Source organism: Coenobita brevimanus, chromosome 6, assembly GCF_032717465.1.
Source record: "Coenobita brevimanus isolate Jiangsu-jjx chromosome 6, ASM3271746v2, whole genome shotgun sequence".
NCBI classification, from domain to species: Eukaryota; Metazoa; Arthropoda; class Malacostraca; order Decapoda; family Coenobitidae; genus Coenobita; species Coenobita brevimanus.
Window position 1 is genome coordinate 62,247,350 of NC_136959.1, and position 17,856 is coordinate 62,265,205.

General features: G+C 43.3%; 1 protein-coding gene across 3 annotated transcripts in view; it reads right to left on the reverse strand.

Annotated features, from left to right (window-relative positions):
* The window catches only part of LOC145400125 (uncharacterized), a 414,061-nt gene extending 400,254 nt beyond the window's left edge, over positions 1 to 13,807 (reverse strand). For all 3 annotated transcript variants that reach the window (XM_080272647.1, XM_080272653.1, XM_080272640.1), the window contains exon 1: positions 13,594 to 13,807. In XM_080272647.1, coding sequence (XP_080128773.1) covers positions 13,594 to 13,784 — 191 coding nt within the window. In that variant the 5' untranslated portion in view covers positions 13,785 to 13,807. The remainder of the gene's footprint in view (positions 1 to 13,593) is intronic.
* Positions 13,808 to 17,856: the final 4,049 nt, after the last annotated feature.

Here is a 17,856-nt window from a genome sequence, read left to right on the forward strand (position 1 = left end):
AACTATATCCTCCTTCCCCTTTACGCAATAATGACTCTCTCTCTCCCCCGAACCTCATCCTCCCCTCAGATCTCACACAACCCTTCCCCAAAGAAGAATCCCTCCTTTTATGTACGGTACTCCAATAATCCCCCTTCAAACATTACCTTTCCCTTCCCCCATCCCCTTCCTTCCTTCTCCTCCTCCAGTACCTCCCTCCCTTAGTCTTCCATTGCACTCCCTTTCCCTAGTCCACATCTCACCTCTCTTAACTCCCCCCTCCTACTCTTCCACTTGTCTTCCAGTGATCCCTCCTCAAGCAATACCTTCCCCCTCTCCTAACCTCTCCCCTAACCCCGTCCAACACATATTCCTCTCCCCTCCACTTCCTCCTGTCTTCCAATGACCTCCTTCGAACAATTTCTTTTCCCTTCCTCTTCCCCCTCTCCTCCCTGGCAAGCATACCCCTTCCTCTGGCAAGCATACCCCCTGCCCTGGTATGCTGCCCCGCCTCAGGACATACTCTTAGGCGGCACCATACTATTATATTCCAACAAGGCAAGTATGACTGGGATCAAATTTATGTGTCTATATTACCATACCCGCCGACAGACAAAGTGAATTTTATATCGCAGGTTTTATAATATATGAGTGGACATCTATCAGCACGTATAGCCTATAGTTTAACCACGCTCATATACGGTACCTCTAAGATAATATCGTTAGCGAAAGGAAGGGGCACGAAACAGGCTTCTTTTATTCCCCTTTCTTATTGTATCAGCTAAATGTTTACAAGGGATGATCGGCGATTTTTATTTATTTACTTCTCTATCTATTTATTTATTTAGTTTTCGTGGTCAGAAAGGGTTGAACTATTCTAAACACGCTTGTCCTTCCACGGTGCGGGGGTTTGGTCAGGAATATAAAAAATAAAAATAAATAAAGAAAGAAAGAAAATGCTTATTATTTCCACTGCGTCTGCTTCCCGCTCAGGACATGTTCGTCACACTCCTCTCTGACGCATCATATCAGTGGGCCCCGGGACTGGCGTACCTAGGAATTATTTAGCTAACACCACACGATCTTGTTCAGTCAAGTTATAGCCCAGCAGTTAAAGGTTTAACCATGAGGGAGACAGACAGACAGACAGAGACAGACAGACGCCCAGACAGCAGTGGCGACAATGGGCGAGGCGAGATGACGAGCTAAAAGATGATAGATGACCACATGAAGCCTTTCTTAGTTAGCGGTCACGAGGCTATTCACAGATCAGAACCTCTCCTATCCACCAGAGGGCTACATCCACCTTGCCAGACATTTTTAGACATGAAGGGGCTAGACAGAGGCGTTCGTGAATGGTGGATGAAGTATACACGGGGCAAAGTTTATTACTCACTAGTTTCGTTGTCTTCTTCATGCACCATTCACCAACCTATCACAGTGTCACACGATAAAGACGTTCATTAACCTCTTGAGTACGAGACAGCCTGCCTAATCTGAATAAAATCCCCGACATAACTGTTAATACCAAAGATCCTTCCTACCTCCAATAAAACCCTTGACGTAACTACTAAGTCAATGTTATCGTGATGAAGCTGTTGACTAGCCTGATGGTACAAAAATTCGCAGATTTGCTAGGACTGGATGCAACAGGAAAGACGGAAAGGTCAAGTGAGGAAAGACTGGAAAAGTACGAGTAATTGTCTTGCAGTGTCGTGTTCTGCTAGCTGCTGCTGCCGCTGATGATGATGATGATGACGAAACATTAACCATTCTACCTGTCTATCTATAGCCAGACGCCCTAATCCCGTAAGGTGTGGCCAGAATCTACTTGCCTCCATTTCATGTTGTCCTCCGCCATCGAGCTACCATGTCTCCAATTCACATCTCCCCTTCACTCGTATAACTCTCCACCCAATCCCTCCATCTCATCCGCAGTCTCACTCCACCAATGCAGATCTCCACCAAAAAGTCTCCACCTCCTCCTTAACCCCTTCCTTAACCCCTTGTTTTATTCTCGCTGCCACCAGACGATTTTACTCATCTCCGGCTAGAACTTTCGTAGCATGAAGCTGGAAGACTAAATTTCTCCCAGCTGAAAGAAATCGTCTGGCGTTATCCGGAATCAAAACACGAAAGACGACGCGGCCACAAGGGGGTTTAATCTTATATATACGCATTACGGTCAGGATGTCTAGACGATTCAGCATTTCACTCACCTCTAAACAACCCCACTCATACCCGCTACGCTATTTACGCGCGTCCATTTCGCAGTTGTAAGACGCATTTATCTCTGTCACACTGAACGTCGAACCTTTTGCGCATTCATTTGCTTCTCATTCAGATTTAATTGAGTTTTACAAGCATTTATTCACGCTTTATTCATTTTAGTCTTCAACGCATTAATCCAAGTCTAATTCAAGTCTGAGTCCTATACACATTAATCCATGTCTCATTCAAAGTCATACGCATTTTTCAACACCACATTCAAAACTGAGTCTTATAGGCATTAATTCACGACTCAGTGTTAGGTCATAAGCATTTTTCAACGTTTCATTCATAACTGTGTCTGATATGAATGATACTTTTGTTTATGCGAAGGATAAACAAAAGTCCCATTCATATCTGACGCACCTCTCTCCTCGTCCCCCATCCCCTCCTCACCCCCTTTCCTCTATCCAGTACCATCCTACACCCGCCCCCATTCCTTACTCAATACCCTCCTACGCCTACCCTTCCCCCAATATCCCTCCTACCCCCTCCTCCCTCCCTCTTTTCCTTGCTATACCCTTCTAAGGTTCCCCCTCCCCCTTGCCCTGAACTCCCCCCATCCCCCACCCCCGAAACGTTCACCGGCCGGCCCAACCTTGACTTCCAACTCTCTCTCTCTCTCTCTCTCTCTCTCTCTCTCTCTCTCTAAACACACAAAGCACCTCCCTACCTTCTTTGCCATGATCCCCCCTGCCCTCTCTCCAACAAATCTATTCTTCCTTTCTTTTTCATTCCCAGTCTACCCGTCCCCCCCTTCCACCCACAAAACACACACACACACACACACACACACACACACACACACACACACACACACACACTGTCCCCTCTCCCTTAAAAACAAAACACTTTCCTACCTGCTCACCACCCCCATCCCACCTCCAACATCTACACATCCCGTCTCCCAACCACACATTCCTTCACCTTTTACCTTTCAGTCTATCCGCGTCTTCCCCCGCCCCACACCCTCCACACACACACACACACACACACACACACACACACACACATACTCCCAGCATCCTTCACTTCCCCTTCACAATATCTATACACAAATCACTTCCCTACCTTCTAACTAGCACCCCCACATCCCCATTAGCACATCCCTTCACACACACACACACACACACACACACACACACACACACACACACACACACTTTCCCTTTCTCTATGAGCCTGTTCCTTCCCACACACAAAAATACTTTTCCCTCAATATGTCTCCTCACACCAGTCCACTTATAAACCACCTACCTACCCTCTCACCATCACTCCCATCTCCCTACACATCCTTTCAGATGCACATTCTCCCTTTCTACCTGTCTACCCGTCTATTCCCATCTACTCCTGTCTCAATACATATAACCTTCCGTTCTCTTCCCTTTCAGTTTCTCCTACCTACCGTTCACATATATCACCTCCATACCCGTTCACCACCATCACACACACACACACACACACACACACACACTTTCTCTTTCTCTCCCCGTTTAGGCTACTCCAACCCACGCACACACACACACACACACACACACACACAGCTCCCTCTCTCTACTCACGCTGCAGCCTCTCCTACCGGCACACTCTCACTTTTCTTTTACCTTCTCGTCCTTTCACTTTTCTTCCACAGGTTATTGCTATCCAAGTCTACCTCCTTCTTCATTTTGCTACATATGTCCTTTCTCATTGAACATCACACACACACACACACACACACACACACACACACACACACACACACACACACACACACACACACACACACACACACACACACACACACACACACACACACACACAACACTACACCGCTCGCTGGTGCAGTGGTAACGCTCTCGCTTGCCATCTGGTAGACGGGAGTTCGCGCCTCGCTCAGGTTGCGAAAAGTTTCACTGACGAAGTGGGTGGTTACTGTCCCCCTTGAGCAAGGGGACGGGTGTGTGAGTGTGTGAAGGTCACAGCCTTGCCCTTAGATCGGACTATATGAGCTCTCAGCTCCCTTCCGGGAGGGTAAAATGCTGACGATCACGACCATCAAGTGATCCTGACCGACCCGGTGAATTACACACACACACACCTTCATCCTCATCTCAATTCCATCTTCGCTCCATCACTATCTCCATCCCCTACCGTATCACCTACATCCCTGCCTGTCTACCTACTTACCATTCTACCTACCTACCTAATCTCACACCCACACACCCTTCCTTTCCCTTCACCAGCGCAGTCTCCAGTACCAACACACGTACAAACACACACCTTCACCATCACCCTCTCCATCTTCGTCTCCCTCTCTCTCTCTCTCCACCCCTTGCATCTATTACCATACCATTATCCATAGCAGTCACAAGGTGTAATGGGCGGTGATTTCCTCGCCATTGTCACTGTGTTTTCTCCCGTGTCAGTCATTAAGGAACAACAGTACTTCAGTGTCTAATAGATTCGGGTATGTATCAACCATTTCATTGTGTCCACTAAGATAAAGTGGCCAGCTGGGAGCAATCGTGAAATAATTTTTTAAAACGTCACTGAAACTGGATTACTATAAACTCGATAATTTTCACAAAGATTTTCATTAAACTGAATTAAACTGTTCACCTGTTAAAGATCACCGCATTATAGACATGACATTAATATCCACTATAATTTTTCTAGTCTTCTGGTACATTAATTTCCTCTATAATTGTTCCAGTCTTGTCATACTGTTTTAACATCATTTTAGAGAGTGATGATGCCATGTGCTACGAACGAAACCTCCAAAGCCATTACGAATAACACCATATCTTCCCAGGAATTGTTGCCACTGATAACACACACCTCATCGTCCTGAAGAGCTTAACTGAAAGCAGATGTATGGTAACTTGATTAAAACACGGAAAAGTGTGGAAAAGGAAGTGAACAGGTGCCATAATACAAAGGAGGAAAGGGCGGTAAAAGAGAAGAACAGGTGATAATTGTCAAAACAAGCTCATCAACCCTATTCCACCCGATTACCGCACCGGCCAGAGCCCCAGCCAAACCTGTTGCTGGTACTCTCACCCCTGACATTCCACGTAAGGTTCCTCGCTAAAGTTCACTCGGTTCCACACACCTCTGGTTCTTTGGCCGCGAGTGTCATGCTGAGACGATGGCAGAAGGAGGAGGAACCATATATGTATCTGTGACCCAATCTCCCCATTCATTTTTTACTGGGTGGCATTTTGGGCTGTATTCTAAGTGGCACTGTAGGCTTCGTAGCACCCTTTTCTTATCGATTTATTATGCCCACTACACCCTAACCCTGTCTTATTTCAATTTATTTACTGTGTTTCCTGTGCGGTATGGTTCTGGTGAGGGACGTCTCCTTATGGTGGCACTGATGTAACAGGGTAGCCCGAATGCCTGGCTATACAAACGTCCTTCAACTACTTCCCAATCACCCAAAAGGAGGATGGTGAACTGCAAAACAGGAGCATCTCCAGCCTGCAGTCCACAGGGTTCACATTTCAGATGAATCCTGGATTACAACAACAACAACAACAACAACAGCCTGCTCCAATCTCATTCTAACCTGCATCACGCTTGGTCTCATTCTTTTCATTCATATCTCACTCTGCCTCATTCATAACTCACACACTCTCTCTCTCAATCACATCACGCTGCAGCCCACATCTCCCATTCACATCCCCCACACACGTAGCTCTAAATATGCTCTAGGTATGATGCAATGCCGCTGAAGCAACTCATTTCCCCTCAGCGTTAATCTCGAAGAAATGAAAGTGAGGAAAAACCCGGGGAGATGATGAGTCAGCGCCGCATTCAAAGGTGCCATAATGTAGTAGCGCCTCTTCCTTAGCGATTTATTTTCTCCATCACACCTTAACATTCCCTCATATGTTATTTATGCCATTCTAATATCGACTTAGTTTGCATCATACAAAAGGATATAGAGTGTAATGTGTAGAATAAATCGCTAAGGAAGAGGCGCTAAGTAATCTCAAAAGCAATATGACTCTCCCTCCTCACTAGGTCAACAGAACCAGGACTGAAATTCGCTTTATAATGTAGGGTAACAAAGCCTCCCGTAACTATGAAATATTTTGGCAGGTGGTACAGGAATAATGATTTAAAGGATGATGATAATGATGATGATGATGATGATGATAATGATAATGAAAAAAAACACTACTAGCTAATACTAATCAAACCTTAAGTGCATTTCTGAATCAAGCTGTAGCCTAGATCCCTGCCCACCTAGGCTGCCTGCATGCGGCTGAATCACTCTTACTCACACCTTGCAGGGGAAGGTGTAGGCTGGGAAGGGGGGGGGGTCAGAGGTGAAGGATTGGTGGAGGGGTGGAGGGGTATTGGGGGTGCCAGCTGGGCGATTGGAACACCAGTGGGCCTTTTACAGACTGCAGGGCGCTGAATACATACACACGCACACAAACACGTACATGCATCACACACACACACACACACACACGTCATAAGTGTTAACAGCAAAAAGATCCAAGCTAAATTTTACTTTCAAAAAGTTTCAACAGCAATGACTTTAACGTATTAAAAAGAATCGTTTTGCTTATTCATAGTTTCACCTTAAAAATAATATTACACCTTTTATAGACAGGGTACTGGTAACGAATCTACACATAACACTTACGCAAAAAGAATTAAAAAAAAAAAAAAAAAACTATGCATGGTCAGGCCTTAAAAAAAAAAAAAAAAAAAAAAAAAAAAAAAAAAAACATCGACCACTGAGAGTTGGTGTTTGGCAGAGAAGACAGGGAAAAATTAAGCACAGACCTTACCTCATGCCTTGTTCGTCCTACTAAAAAAAGATCTTAAATTATGTGAGCCAGAAATTAGAGCACAGAATAGCACACCATAATCCTCGTTCGTCCTACTACAATAGATCTTTAATAATGTGAGGATAATGACCGGTATGATATGGGTTGTGAATCACGGTGCCTTTGTGGAGCTCAGGTAGGGTCATCCGGGGCAGTCATGACCTGATCTGACACACACCATGATGCCGAACAAAGTACTAGGTCACGTGCAGATGGGGATAAAATCTGCCAAAAATTCCACTTTTTCAACTTCTCGCCTCTCTCTGATGGTTAATATTTCACGTCTACTTCCCACTTCTCGCTGGTGGTTAATATTTCACCTCTTCTGGTTCTCGCCTCCCTCTGCTGGCTGATATTCCTAAGTTGATTCACAAACTTTCTCGAGCTAAAGTTATGAATAAGATTAGCCAACTGGTCTATAATTTCATCTTCACCAATACAGCTACCTGCCACTTTACAACCAAAGTGGGGTGAATAATTTAAGTGAAAATATATCATCATCATCATTATTATCACAACCACAACCACCATCAACATTTTTTCTCTTTCTCACCTAAATGATGGGATGAGGTAAAATCCACAAACACAAAGGCAGACAAAACGCGAAAACGGGTGAACTATCCACAGCATGACATGTGAAAGGGGCCACACATTCATTCACATACCATATAAGCCCTAGGAATCCTGGCCCTACCTTACAAGCTTAACTATCTGTACATATTCCTCTGTTGCATGTGGTGTATAGATAAGATACTAAACAGGTGTGATCTGAGAGGGAAGTAGGGAAAGGAAGTTTGCTGATAACAGAGTACAATAGATTGCATAGAGCATACGGTAGGTAAGCTTGATTGGGTGGTGAGACAGGTGTGTGTGTGTGTGTGTGTGTGTGTGTGTGTGTGTGTGTGTGTGTGTGTGTGTGTGTGTGTGTGTGTGTGTGTGTGTGTGTGTGTGTGTGTGTGTGTGTGTGTGCGTGCGTGCGTGTGTGAGTGGGAGGAGGCGTGGTGGGCCAGGAGTAGGGGCGAGTGAATGAGGTAGGCAAGTTGATGAGGACAGAGAACTGACAGCAAATCGACTTATGTTGACGTATGGAGAAGCACGTGCCACAGGTTTAGCGCTCCCTTGTTTTTAAAATCAATCGGTGAAAATAAACGACCAAACAAAACTACTTCTGATTGCAACCTGTGCAAACACCTTGATGCTAAAACACGATTAGCATCCTTGAACCTTATATATGCGGTGACGATTTTATTATTACTGCGAATATTCTTAAACGTGAGAAAACCAGATAACCAGGACGCCAAGAACGTGACAAGACTATGAATATGACAAGGATAGCAAAGATGATAGAATGTAAGAAAAAGGGATAAGTGCATCTGGCCCGTTGATCGTTGCCAGCTTAGAACAACGCTGTAGAGGTGAAGGGGTGAATGAACGCGACAGTGTGAAAAGCCTCTCCTAAGCTGAGGGAAACCGTCATGGGGGATCAAGAATCAAATAAACATGCAGTCCCCCAGGCGAGGTGAGGTGAGGTCGGGGTCAGGAGTGAGTGTGGTAACCCTGATCCGGCACCTACAGGAACGTACTTTCACTGACTCGCCCGCCCACTGATACCCCCCCCAGCCCAACACACCTGGCCTAGGAGTCACTTTTTTAGCTTACGATACATTCTCCTAGCATAAGTAAGATCTGGTTAATCTCCTCCCTTAACTAAGAACTGTTTACTCTCCTCTCATTACTAAATATTTTTTTCTTCTCTTTTGACAAAAATAAATAAATAAATACATAAAAATCTGGAAGGATACGAGACACCTTAAGGATTCTGCAATTTTCCTTACCCCTGTGCACACCTGGCCTTGGATGCACCAGCTACGTACCTAAAGGATAAATGCCTCCACCGTATCTAACATCTGCTTCTTCTTCTCTCGTAAATAATGAAGATTCTTTATTCTTCTCTCGTAAATTATATCTGTTTATTCTCCTCTCGTAAGTATTTTCCTTATTCTCCTCTCATAAATAACGAGATTTGCTTATTCTCATCTAGTAAATATTTTTTTTTCGTATTCTCCTCACATACATAATGAGATTTTTTATTTCTCCCGTAAATATTGGGATTTGCTTATTCTCATCTCGTAAAGATTTTTTTTTATTCTCCTCACATAAATAATGACATTTTTAAATTTTCCCCTCGTAAATAATGATTTTCTTTTTTATCCTCATCTCATGAATAGTGAGATGTGTTTATTCTTCTCTAGTAAATAATGAAAAAAAAAAATCTCACGTAAATAATGAAGTATCTTTTATAATTTCGGAAATAACGATATTTGTTTATTCACCTCTCCAAACTAAGATGTCTTGATTTGCAAAAACCTGCATGTAAAGTTTCTGCCATATTCTTCCCTTCCGTTCACCTGAGCTCTGAATCCCGGGCTGACCTCGATATTTTCACCTTTCGAGACTAACATGTGTTATTAAATCGAAACTAAGGATTGTTTATGTGCCGGAAGGACAAATGGAAAGAGTGTGCAATTATCTTTCCTGAGGCCACAATAGCACGTCACCATCTCATTATTTTTTTCTTTATTTTCTTTTTCTTTTTTTCTTTCTTTTTTCTTTTGCTGGAGGAGCTGAGCACACAGGTAGCCTTTACTATCCCTTTGACTACGAGGAAATGTTTCTTCAGGTGAATAAAATTAGGCTATCTGGTAATAACAAGACGTCACCGTAATGAAGGATTGAAAGCCTGGGAAAATCATTACCAAACCATTATCATTACCATCATCAATATTATCATCATTATCATTTCCACCATCATTATCATTTCCATCATCATCAATATCATCATCACCATCACCATCATCATCATCACAATCATCATCATTTCCATCATTAACATCATTATCATTACCGGTATCATCATCACCATCATCATCCTATTTTTTTTTCTAAATTCAAGGATGGGGTGAGACAGGATCCATAAAACCAGGAGAGGGAAAGCAGGAAAGAGGGAGAACTATCAACAGCCTGCCCGGTGAAATAGGCCAGACACTCATTCACACATCATTCAAGTCCCGGGAATCCTAGCTCTGCCTCATAGGCCTAACCACTTGTTCATTTCTCGGATGCGGGAAAGCCTCAAAGAACGGCCCAGTCTGTTTGTCTCTCACTAAAGACTATACTGACTTTAACCATGCCATGCCACACCACACCAGCCTCTCACACCAAACCGTCAAGCATTCATACCACACAACACCACACCACACTACCCTCTCACACCAAGCCACACCACACCATAACACTCTCAAACCAGACAACACATCACATCACACCACACCATAACACTCCCTCACACCAGACAACACATCACATCACACCACACCACACCAAGAGCCATGAACATCCCACATGTGGTACTTTTCTCCTGGTTTTTATCATTTTCATCAGCCGTCACAGAATCAGTTCATCAATAATCACCAACTTATTTTAATTTCTTCCCACACACCACACACCTTTCTTCCAGCCATGTATACCACCAACCATGTATATCTCCAGCCATGTATACCACCAGCCATGTATACCACCACCCATGTATACCACCAACCATGTATACCTCCAGCCATGTATACCACCACCCATGTATACCTCCAGCCATGTATACTTCTAGCCATGTATACCACCAGCCATGTATTCATTCATCCACTACACTTCCAACCATGTATAACTCAAGCCATGTATACCTTCATCCACTACACTTTCAACCATGTAAACCTTCAACCGTGTATACCACCAGAGGCGTAGAGATGTTATAATAATCATTGTGCTCTGTCCACGCGGCGATTCCTCTCACTTAACTCTAGACGGCGAGGAATGGAGAGAGAGAGAGAGAGAGAAAGAGAGGACGCGACCTTGTGCAGTCTCACAGTCACTCTCGCCGCATGACACACATACCGTACATATGTGCACACACACGCGTACACGCATCCCGACCACCAGTCCACACACACACACACTGTGCATTGTTTTACATTTTACACAAACACATGGACTGAAGCCACACACACACACACACACACACACACACACACACACACACACACACACACACACACACACACAGTACATCATTTTACAAGCACACGTGGAATAATCACACACACACACACACACACACACACACACACACACACACACACACACACACACACACACACACTGGCCAGCATGACGTCACACACCCGCTGAGAACGTGAGCATCTTAGCCCACTCCTCCTCCACCACCACCACCACCATCCCTGCCTCACACTCACACCTTACTCCCTCGTCCACACACACACACACACACACACACACACACACACACACAAATCCCTCCCCTTCCCACGGAAAAAAAAAAAATCAGTCAGCGAGATGTTTCCTATTATGACTAAAAGCTTCGGGAGGTAGACAGGAAAAATAAAAATGACGTGACAGGTAGACAGGTAAAATAAAAATGACGGGAGAGGTAGACAGGAAAAATAAAAATGACGTGACAGGTAGACAGGAAAAATAAAAATGACGTGACAGGTAGACAGGAAAAATAAAAATGACGGGAGAGGTAGACAGGAAAAATAAAAATGACGGGACCACACCGATAAAATGAATACGGCTTCTAATCCCTCGAATCCCATAATCTCCCCTAAAATTAACCACAACTTTGTGTGTAGGTAAGATTTAATTAAGTCTTTTTTTTTAATACCTGAGATTTATGTACGATAATTTTCATCTAGATTATTATTATTTATTTTATTGGAGGGCTTGGATATGACCTTAAGATTTTTTTTTTTCCGAATTGGTGGGCTTTTATATGACCTTATGATTTATTTTTCGAATTGGAGGGCTTGGATATGACCTTACGATTTATTTTTCGAAATGGATGGCTTGGATATGACCTTCAGATTTTTTTTTTTTCGAAATGGAGGGCTTGGATATGACCTTCAGATTTTTTTTTTTTTTCCGAATTAGAGGGCTTGGATATGACCTTCAGATTTTTTTTTCGTATTGGAGGGCTTGGCTGTAGTCTTTAATAACCCTTTCAACACAGCATGTCTTCCCTAAGCTGAAAAAAAATCGTCTCACCATAGGAAGAATGGAATATATAATGTATCTTCGAAATAATTTTTTTCTCATTTATGGGGAGGACTATACACATGTAAAGATTCCCCTCTTCCAATTTATTCCTGACAACGTCTAAAGATCTCTTCATCTCTTCATCCTAGCAAAAACAAAAAAAACACTGATAAATCTTTCTCTAGGATGACGGGGTTTATACATCATTGAGACCAGCCACTAACAACCTTCAACTTCGGAGGGACGATTCTTAGTGAAGGAGTGAATCTATCTGTGACGTCTTCTGTCTCTTTTTTGCAACTACGGGACATCTTACCCTCCTTACAACCTTGCCAAGTAGAGGAGGGATCAAAAGGAAGCTGTACTGTAATTAGCCTAAACCCTCTAGTCCCCCAAATCTCTTACAAACTGAATAAAATCGTCTAGAGACAGCAAGACCATGAGACGTAACATCATTGAAAGTTTAGTAGAGTGCCCTGGTAGAAGAGGGATAAATGAAGGCTGTCTGTCTATACCCTAAATAAATAAATACATGAATAAATAAATCAATAAAAATACTGCCATCTAGAGCTTTCAAGAATATCATGAGAAACGTCACTCAACTGCAGGTAAAGAGAGACGGATTAAATTTTTCCCAAACTGAGTAAAATCGTTTTCTGACACCAAGAAAACGAGAAGAAAGACCTCACCATATTATTTAAGTCAAAAGGAGACAAAGTAACATCTAAAAAATGAATGAGACCGACTAGAGACAGCAAGATGATACGAGAAGTCACCGTATTGATGTAAAAAGAAAGAAGGAATGAAAGAAAGAAAAGAAAGAAAAAGAAAAGAAAAGAAAGAGAGAGGTGGATGAGGACGTCGCGAGGGCCTAAGACTGGACACGAGTCTCGGTGACCAGTGGGCGAGGTGCGAGACGGACTTGGGAGATTCCGTTCCGTTGCACCTTTTAGTTACCGATTTACTCTGCACAGTACACCTCAGCATCCTTTCGCATGTCAGTAAAATATGCCGATATCAAAACGGCAGAACATACAGGACAATGCCTAGACGTACTACGCAAAATAAGGCACTGACCAAGAAGTTCTACGAATGCTGACGTGCACTGAGGCTCACCAAGACGCAGTGTATGGCAAAACTAAGACGATATAAATAACCTATAAGACAGTGTCAAGGTGCAATAGGTAAAATGATAAATCGCTAAGGAACATACGCTACGAACCCTCCTGACTTCAGAGACGGGCTGGTGACTGTTTCCGATGTGTTAACTCAGCAAGACATATTGGGGTTGCGATATAAAAACCAAAAAAGAAGTGGTGTGTAATAATTTAAAATAATAAATCACTATGGAACATGTGCTACGAAACCTCCTACAAGACGGGCCTAGTGAATGTTTACAATGTTAACTCACCAGGACGTATTGCGCGATCTGCCCGATGGTCTCTCCACGATGGTCTTGTGCTGGGCCACCGAGTAACCGAAGTGGGAGCTGCTCGACCCATGCTTGATAACGGGGATCCTGGGTTCGAGGTTGAAGGACACCACCAGAGTAAGCGAACACACCACCGACAAGACGAGGGTTAACCGAATCGGGACCGCCATGGCAGCGGAGCGACACAACCCTCCCTCACCACGGCCAAAGACACACTAAGAGTCTGTGTTGTTGATGCTGCCTCGAGGTTGGGACCGAAGGAGTTGCCACGTCGTCTTATGCCCATCCAAGTCCCTCCACGCGGCTTTTACCAAGAATCCACTCACTCGGAAGGAATTGCAGTAAGAAATGACGAAATACTTGCTGCCCGACTGTTCTAAGGATATACGGGCGCGTGAGTCAGATGTAGGGCAGGTTTCCTTACTGGTGAAATAAAAATACCTATGTGGGTCAATTGGGCACAAGATAACCAATTAAAGGAATCGCCTTGAAAACTGATGCTGTAACAACTGTGGTTGCGAGTGATACTGAATTCCACTGGAACAAATGGAGCTCTTGATAAGAACAGATTATTATACCTGCGATGTGTGTGTGTGTGTGTGTGTGTGTGTGTGTGTGTGTGTGTGTGTGTGTGTGTGTGTGTGTGTGTGTGTGTGTGTGTGTGTGTGTGTAAAAACTCTTAAACATTTTTCATCCGATTTGGACCAAACATGGTGGAAAGGTTAAGGATCTTCCCAGCAGCTCACCTATACTTTTAGAGAACAGGTCAAAGGTCAAAGTCTCAAGGCAAGACCACCTTAAACAGTTGTGATCGGAATTAAAACAAGCTTGGTGAAAGGGATGGGGGTAATGCAACAACTGAATAATTCCATTTTGATTACAAGCACTCAACTGCCGAGGATATAAGGCATGCTCAGCCATATAATTCAAACATTTCTAATCGACTTCGACCTAACTTGAAGGAAGTGTTGAAGGTCAGGCAAGGATGATGAGATTCCATATTAAGCTGTCAAAGATCAAGGTCACTGAGAAACGTCAACTCAGCGGTTCTGATCCAGTTCGGACCAAACTTGTCAGAAAGGCTGGGGGTCAGACATGGAAGAAATAATTCAATTTTAAGAGCAATCGATTCCACGTCACTGTTACAGGGCGAAGTCAAATGTTCGGCTCGGTTCGGCCCGTAGACCAACAGCAGGCCGCGGGTGTTGCACTCTCTGAATACTTCCTTTAGCTTGTATTTTCTTCTTGCTAAGGTCAGCGTTTTATACAGCTATATTTGCTGAAGGAGGTGTGTGATGCGACCCACCACCACCTTTTGTTGTCAATGGGCTCTTTTTACCTTTACAGTAATAAAATGTTAATCAATTAATCATCAGCTTAATTAAGACTGGTCGCCGGACAGTGCAGGGGTTAAGCAAAGCCATATCTTCTCCAGTTACGAAAGTCTATCTTGAACTTTATAAAATAAAAAAAAAATCAAACAGTAGCATGAGTGAAATAAGAATGACGTAACTGGGCTCATGGGGTTAATGAAGGCTATATCTAACCCCTCCAACCTACATGAGAGAGAGAGAGAGAGAGAGAGAGAGAGAGAGAGAGAGAGAGAGAGAGAAAATACAAAAGGCGTCATCGTAGTAAAGGGGTCAACCTCTTCAGTCCGATGATGTATTATTCCGATTATTCCTGCTGCCTTCAGACGATTTTATTCAGCTTAGGAGGCACTTTTCGAGCAGGTGGGGTTGAGGAAGTTCCCAAACACCTTTTCCCAAGCGATTTTTTCTTTTTTCACCTTACTGTCCTCTACTGCACTGCACAAGTTCTTCCAATATCGCCATACTCTGCACAGGCAACATACAGAAAGATATTAACCAGCCATATCCGAAAATAAATCGCTACGGAAGAGGTGTTAGGGAGCTTCCAGGGGACAACAGGGTTAATCTCCCCCACTGCAGTCCACCATCCTACTTCCGGGTGACAGGGAGGGAGCTGAGGGACGCTTGGATGACCGGGCAGTGGAGTTGCTCGGTTATATCAGTGCCATTACGTGAAGGCCTCCGTCTCGTGGAGAATGGGGGAGAGGCAGGAAAAGCGATGTCAGAGGAGGTGTGGGTGTGGAGGAAGAAGGTCAAGGTGAAGTGAAATATATATATGAGTATACCCTGCACAGTAATGTAGGGATATACTGTAAGGTAAGAGTATTCTGTAATGTCAGTGTACACCGTAAGCTGTAATGTAATACCGTAATGTAAGAGTACACTGTAATGTAAGAGTAACTGTAATGAGTGTACTGTAATGTGAGCGTATAGAGGCCTACTGTAATGTAAGAGTATGCTATAATTTAAGTGCATACTGTAACGTAAGAGTACAAGTATACTGTAATTAAGGGTATACTATTATACTCTCACTTACGTAATGTTTCCGCAAATACAAAGGACTTCTGAAAAATGGATCATCTCCACCCTCGTCCATACACAGGAAATGGTGTGTGTGTGTGTGTGTGTGTGTGTGTGTGTGTGTGTGTGTGTGTGTGTGTGTGTGTGTGTGTGTGTGTGTGTGTGTGTGTGTGTGTGTGTGTTCATCATCATAATCATCATCATCCCCGCCTGAACCAATATTAAATAAATAAAAAATAAATAAATAAACTCCAACCAGGTAAATAACCATCTTTTTCTGTCACTGAGATGCAAGGAGAAAATAATACTAGAATATGGTGCTGGTCACGAAGAAGTGCTATGGAATGGATGTAGAACTAGTCTTAATTCTACCACTGAAATGTAGCTAAATATTAGGACACGATTACGGTGCTAGTCACGGAAAGGTGCTGTATTAATAATTCTATCACTGAGATGTAAAGATAAGCACTAGAATATGGTGCTGGTCACGAAGAAGTGGTATGGAATGGATGAAGAACCGTAGTATTGTCTTCTGCCGCTGTGCTATGGGAAGTATGCGGCACAATAATGAAAATCTCTACCAAATTAAGGCGGACGACTATAAACGTGCTTCTAATAATTCCAAAATTTTCACCCCTGTAATGAATTCGTTCCAGCATAGGCCCTGTTTAGCCAGAAAATATTGTACTAAAGGAATTAACGAAGGCTGTACCTCACTCCTACGCTCTAAAAAGTCTACCTTAAACTAACTAAAATCGTTTCAAGATAGAAAGAATAAAAATGAAGACGTACTCTGGCTAAAGGAAAGCTGAACATTCATCCGGCCAAATGGACACTGCAAATTGGACAAGCTACTCCTGAATTCTCGTGGTTTTTGCAGTTCTCTCTAGTGTTCCACTATTAGAAAACGTGCTTGGCGTTGAAATTCCAGGGGTAATTATCGGAAAGGACATGAGAGACGTTACTCAAACCTCATTTTTTTTTTTTTTTTTGTGTCCGACTCTGGGCAAAGGCTCAGGGCCTATTTCTTGGGAGCAGTTGCCTATCCCAAGGCCCAGTAGTCCTCCTACTCCTCCACATGTCACCACTTCGGCGCTAACACCCACCGTCCATATTGAATACATGCTAGGGCTGTCTCATACAGGACTGGTGTATTGGTATTAGCGGGGGTACTTTTACGACATGTCGGCGGGTCATCTGGTAGATCAGGAAAGTCTGCTTTTAGGAAATTCAAATCCTTAAACTGTTCCCTGCCCCAGCCGAGATTCGATCCTGGGTCCATTAGGACTGCAAGCCGCCTCTCTACCGATTCAGCCCCCCTAATCTGATGGGCTTTAGCCGTGACTGCCCACCTTGTACTTCTATTTCCGAAAACATGAGACGATTTAACTGTACTCAAAAGAAACTAACAGCACCACAAGCATTAAAAACCAACACAAATTATAAATAAAGTTTAGACAGAGACTGAAGAGAACAGATCATCTCAGCATCAACAAATTTTTCCTTCAACCCGCACCCTCTCAGCCACAATCCTAGATTCATGGAAGATCAATGTGAAATTTCTGAACATATATGAACATACTGTGTGACACTGACCCATATTTCATCAACAGGCAAAAATTACCTTAGCGAAATTGAGATGACTGCAAGAAGGTGAGCATTATTTTACGTGTTGCTGCCAAATGTAGACATTTACCAAACAATTTACCAAGTTATTCATTTTTATCAGTATTTCCTTCCGTACTCCTTTACTAAATCACGTATATCAAATTGCTAAAATCCTCCAGTATCCTTGCTTATCCTTACTATCAACTTTTTTTTTTTTCAGATCTATGATGGCTACGAGTCG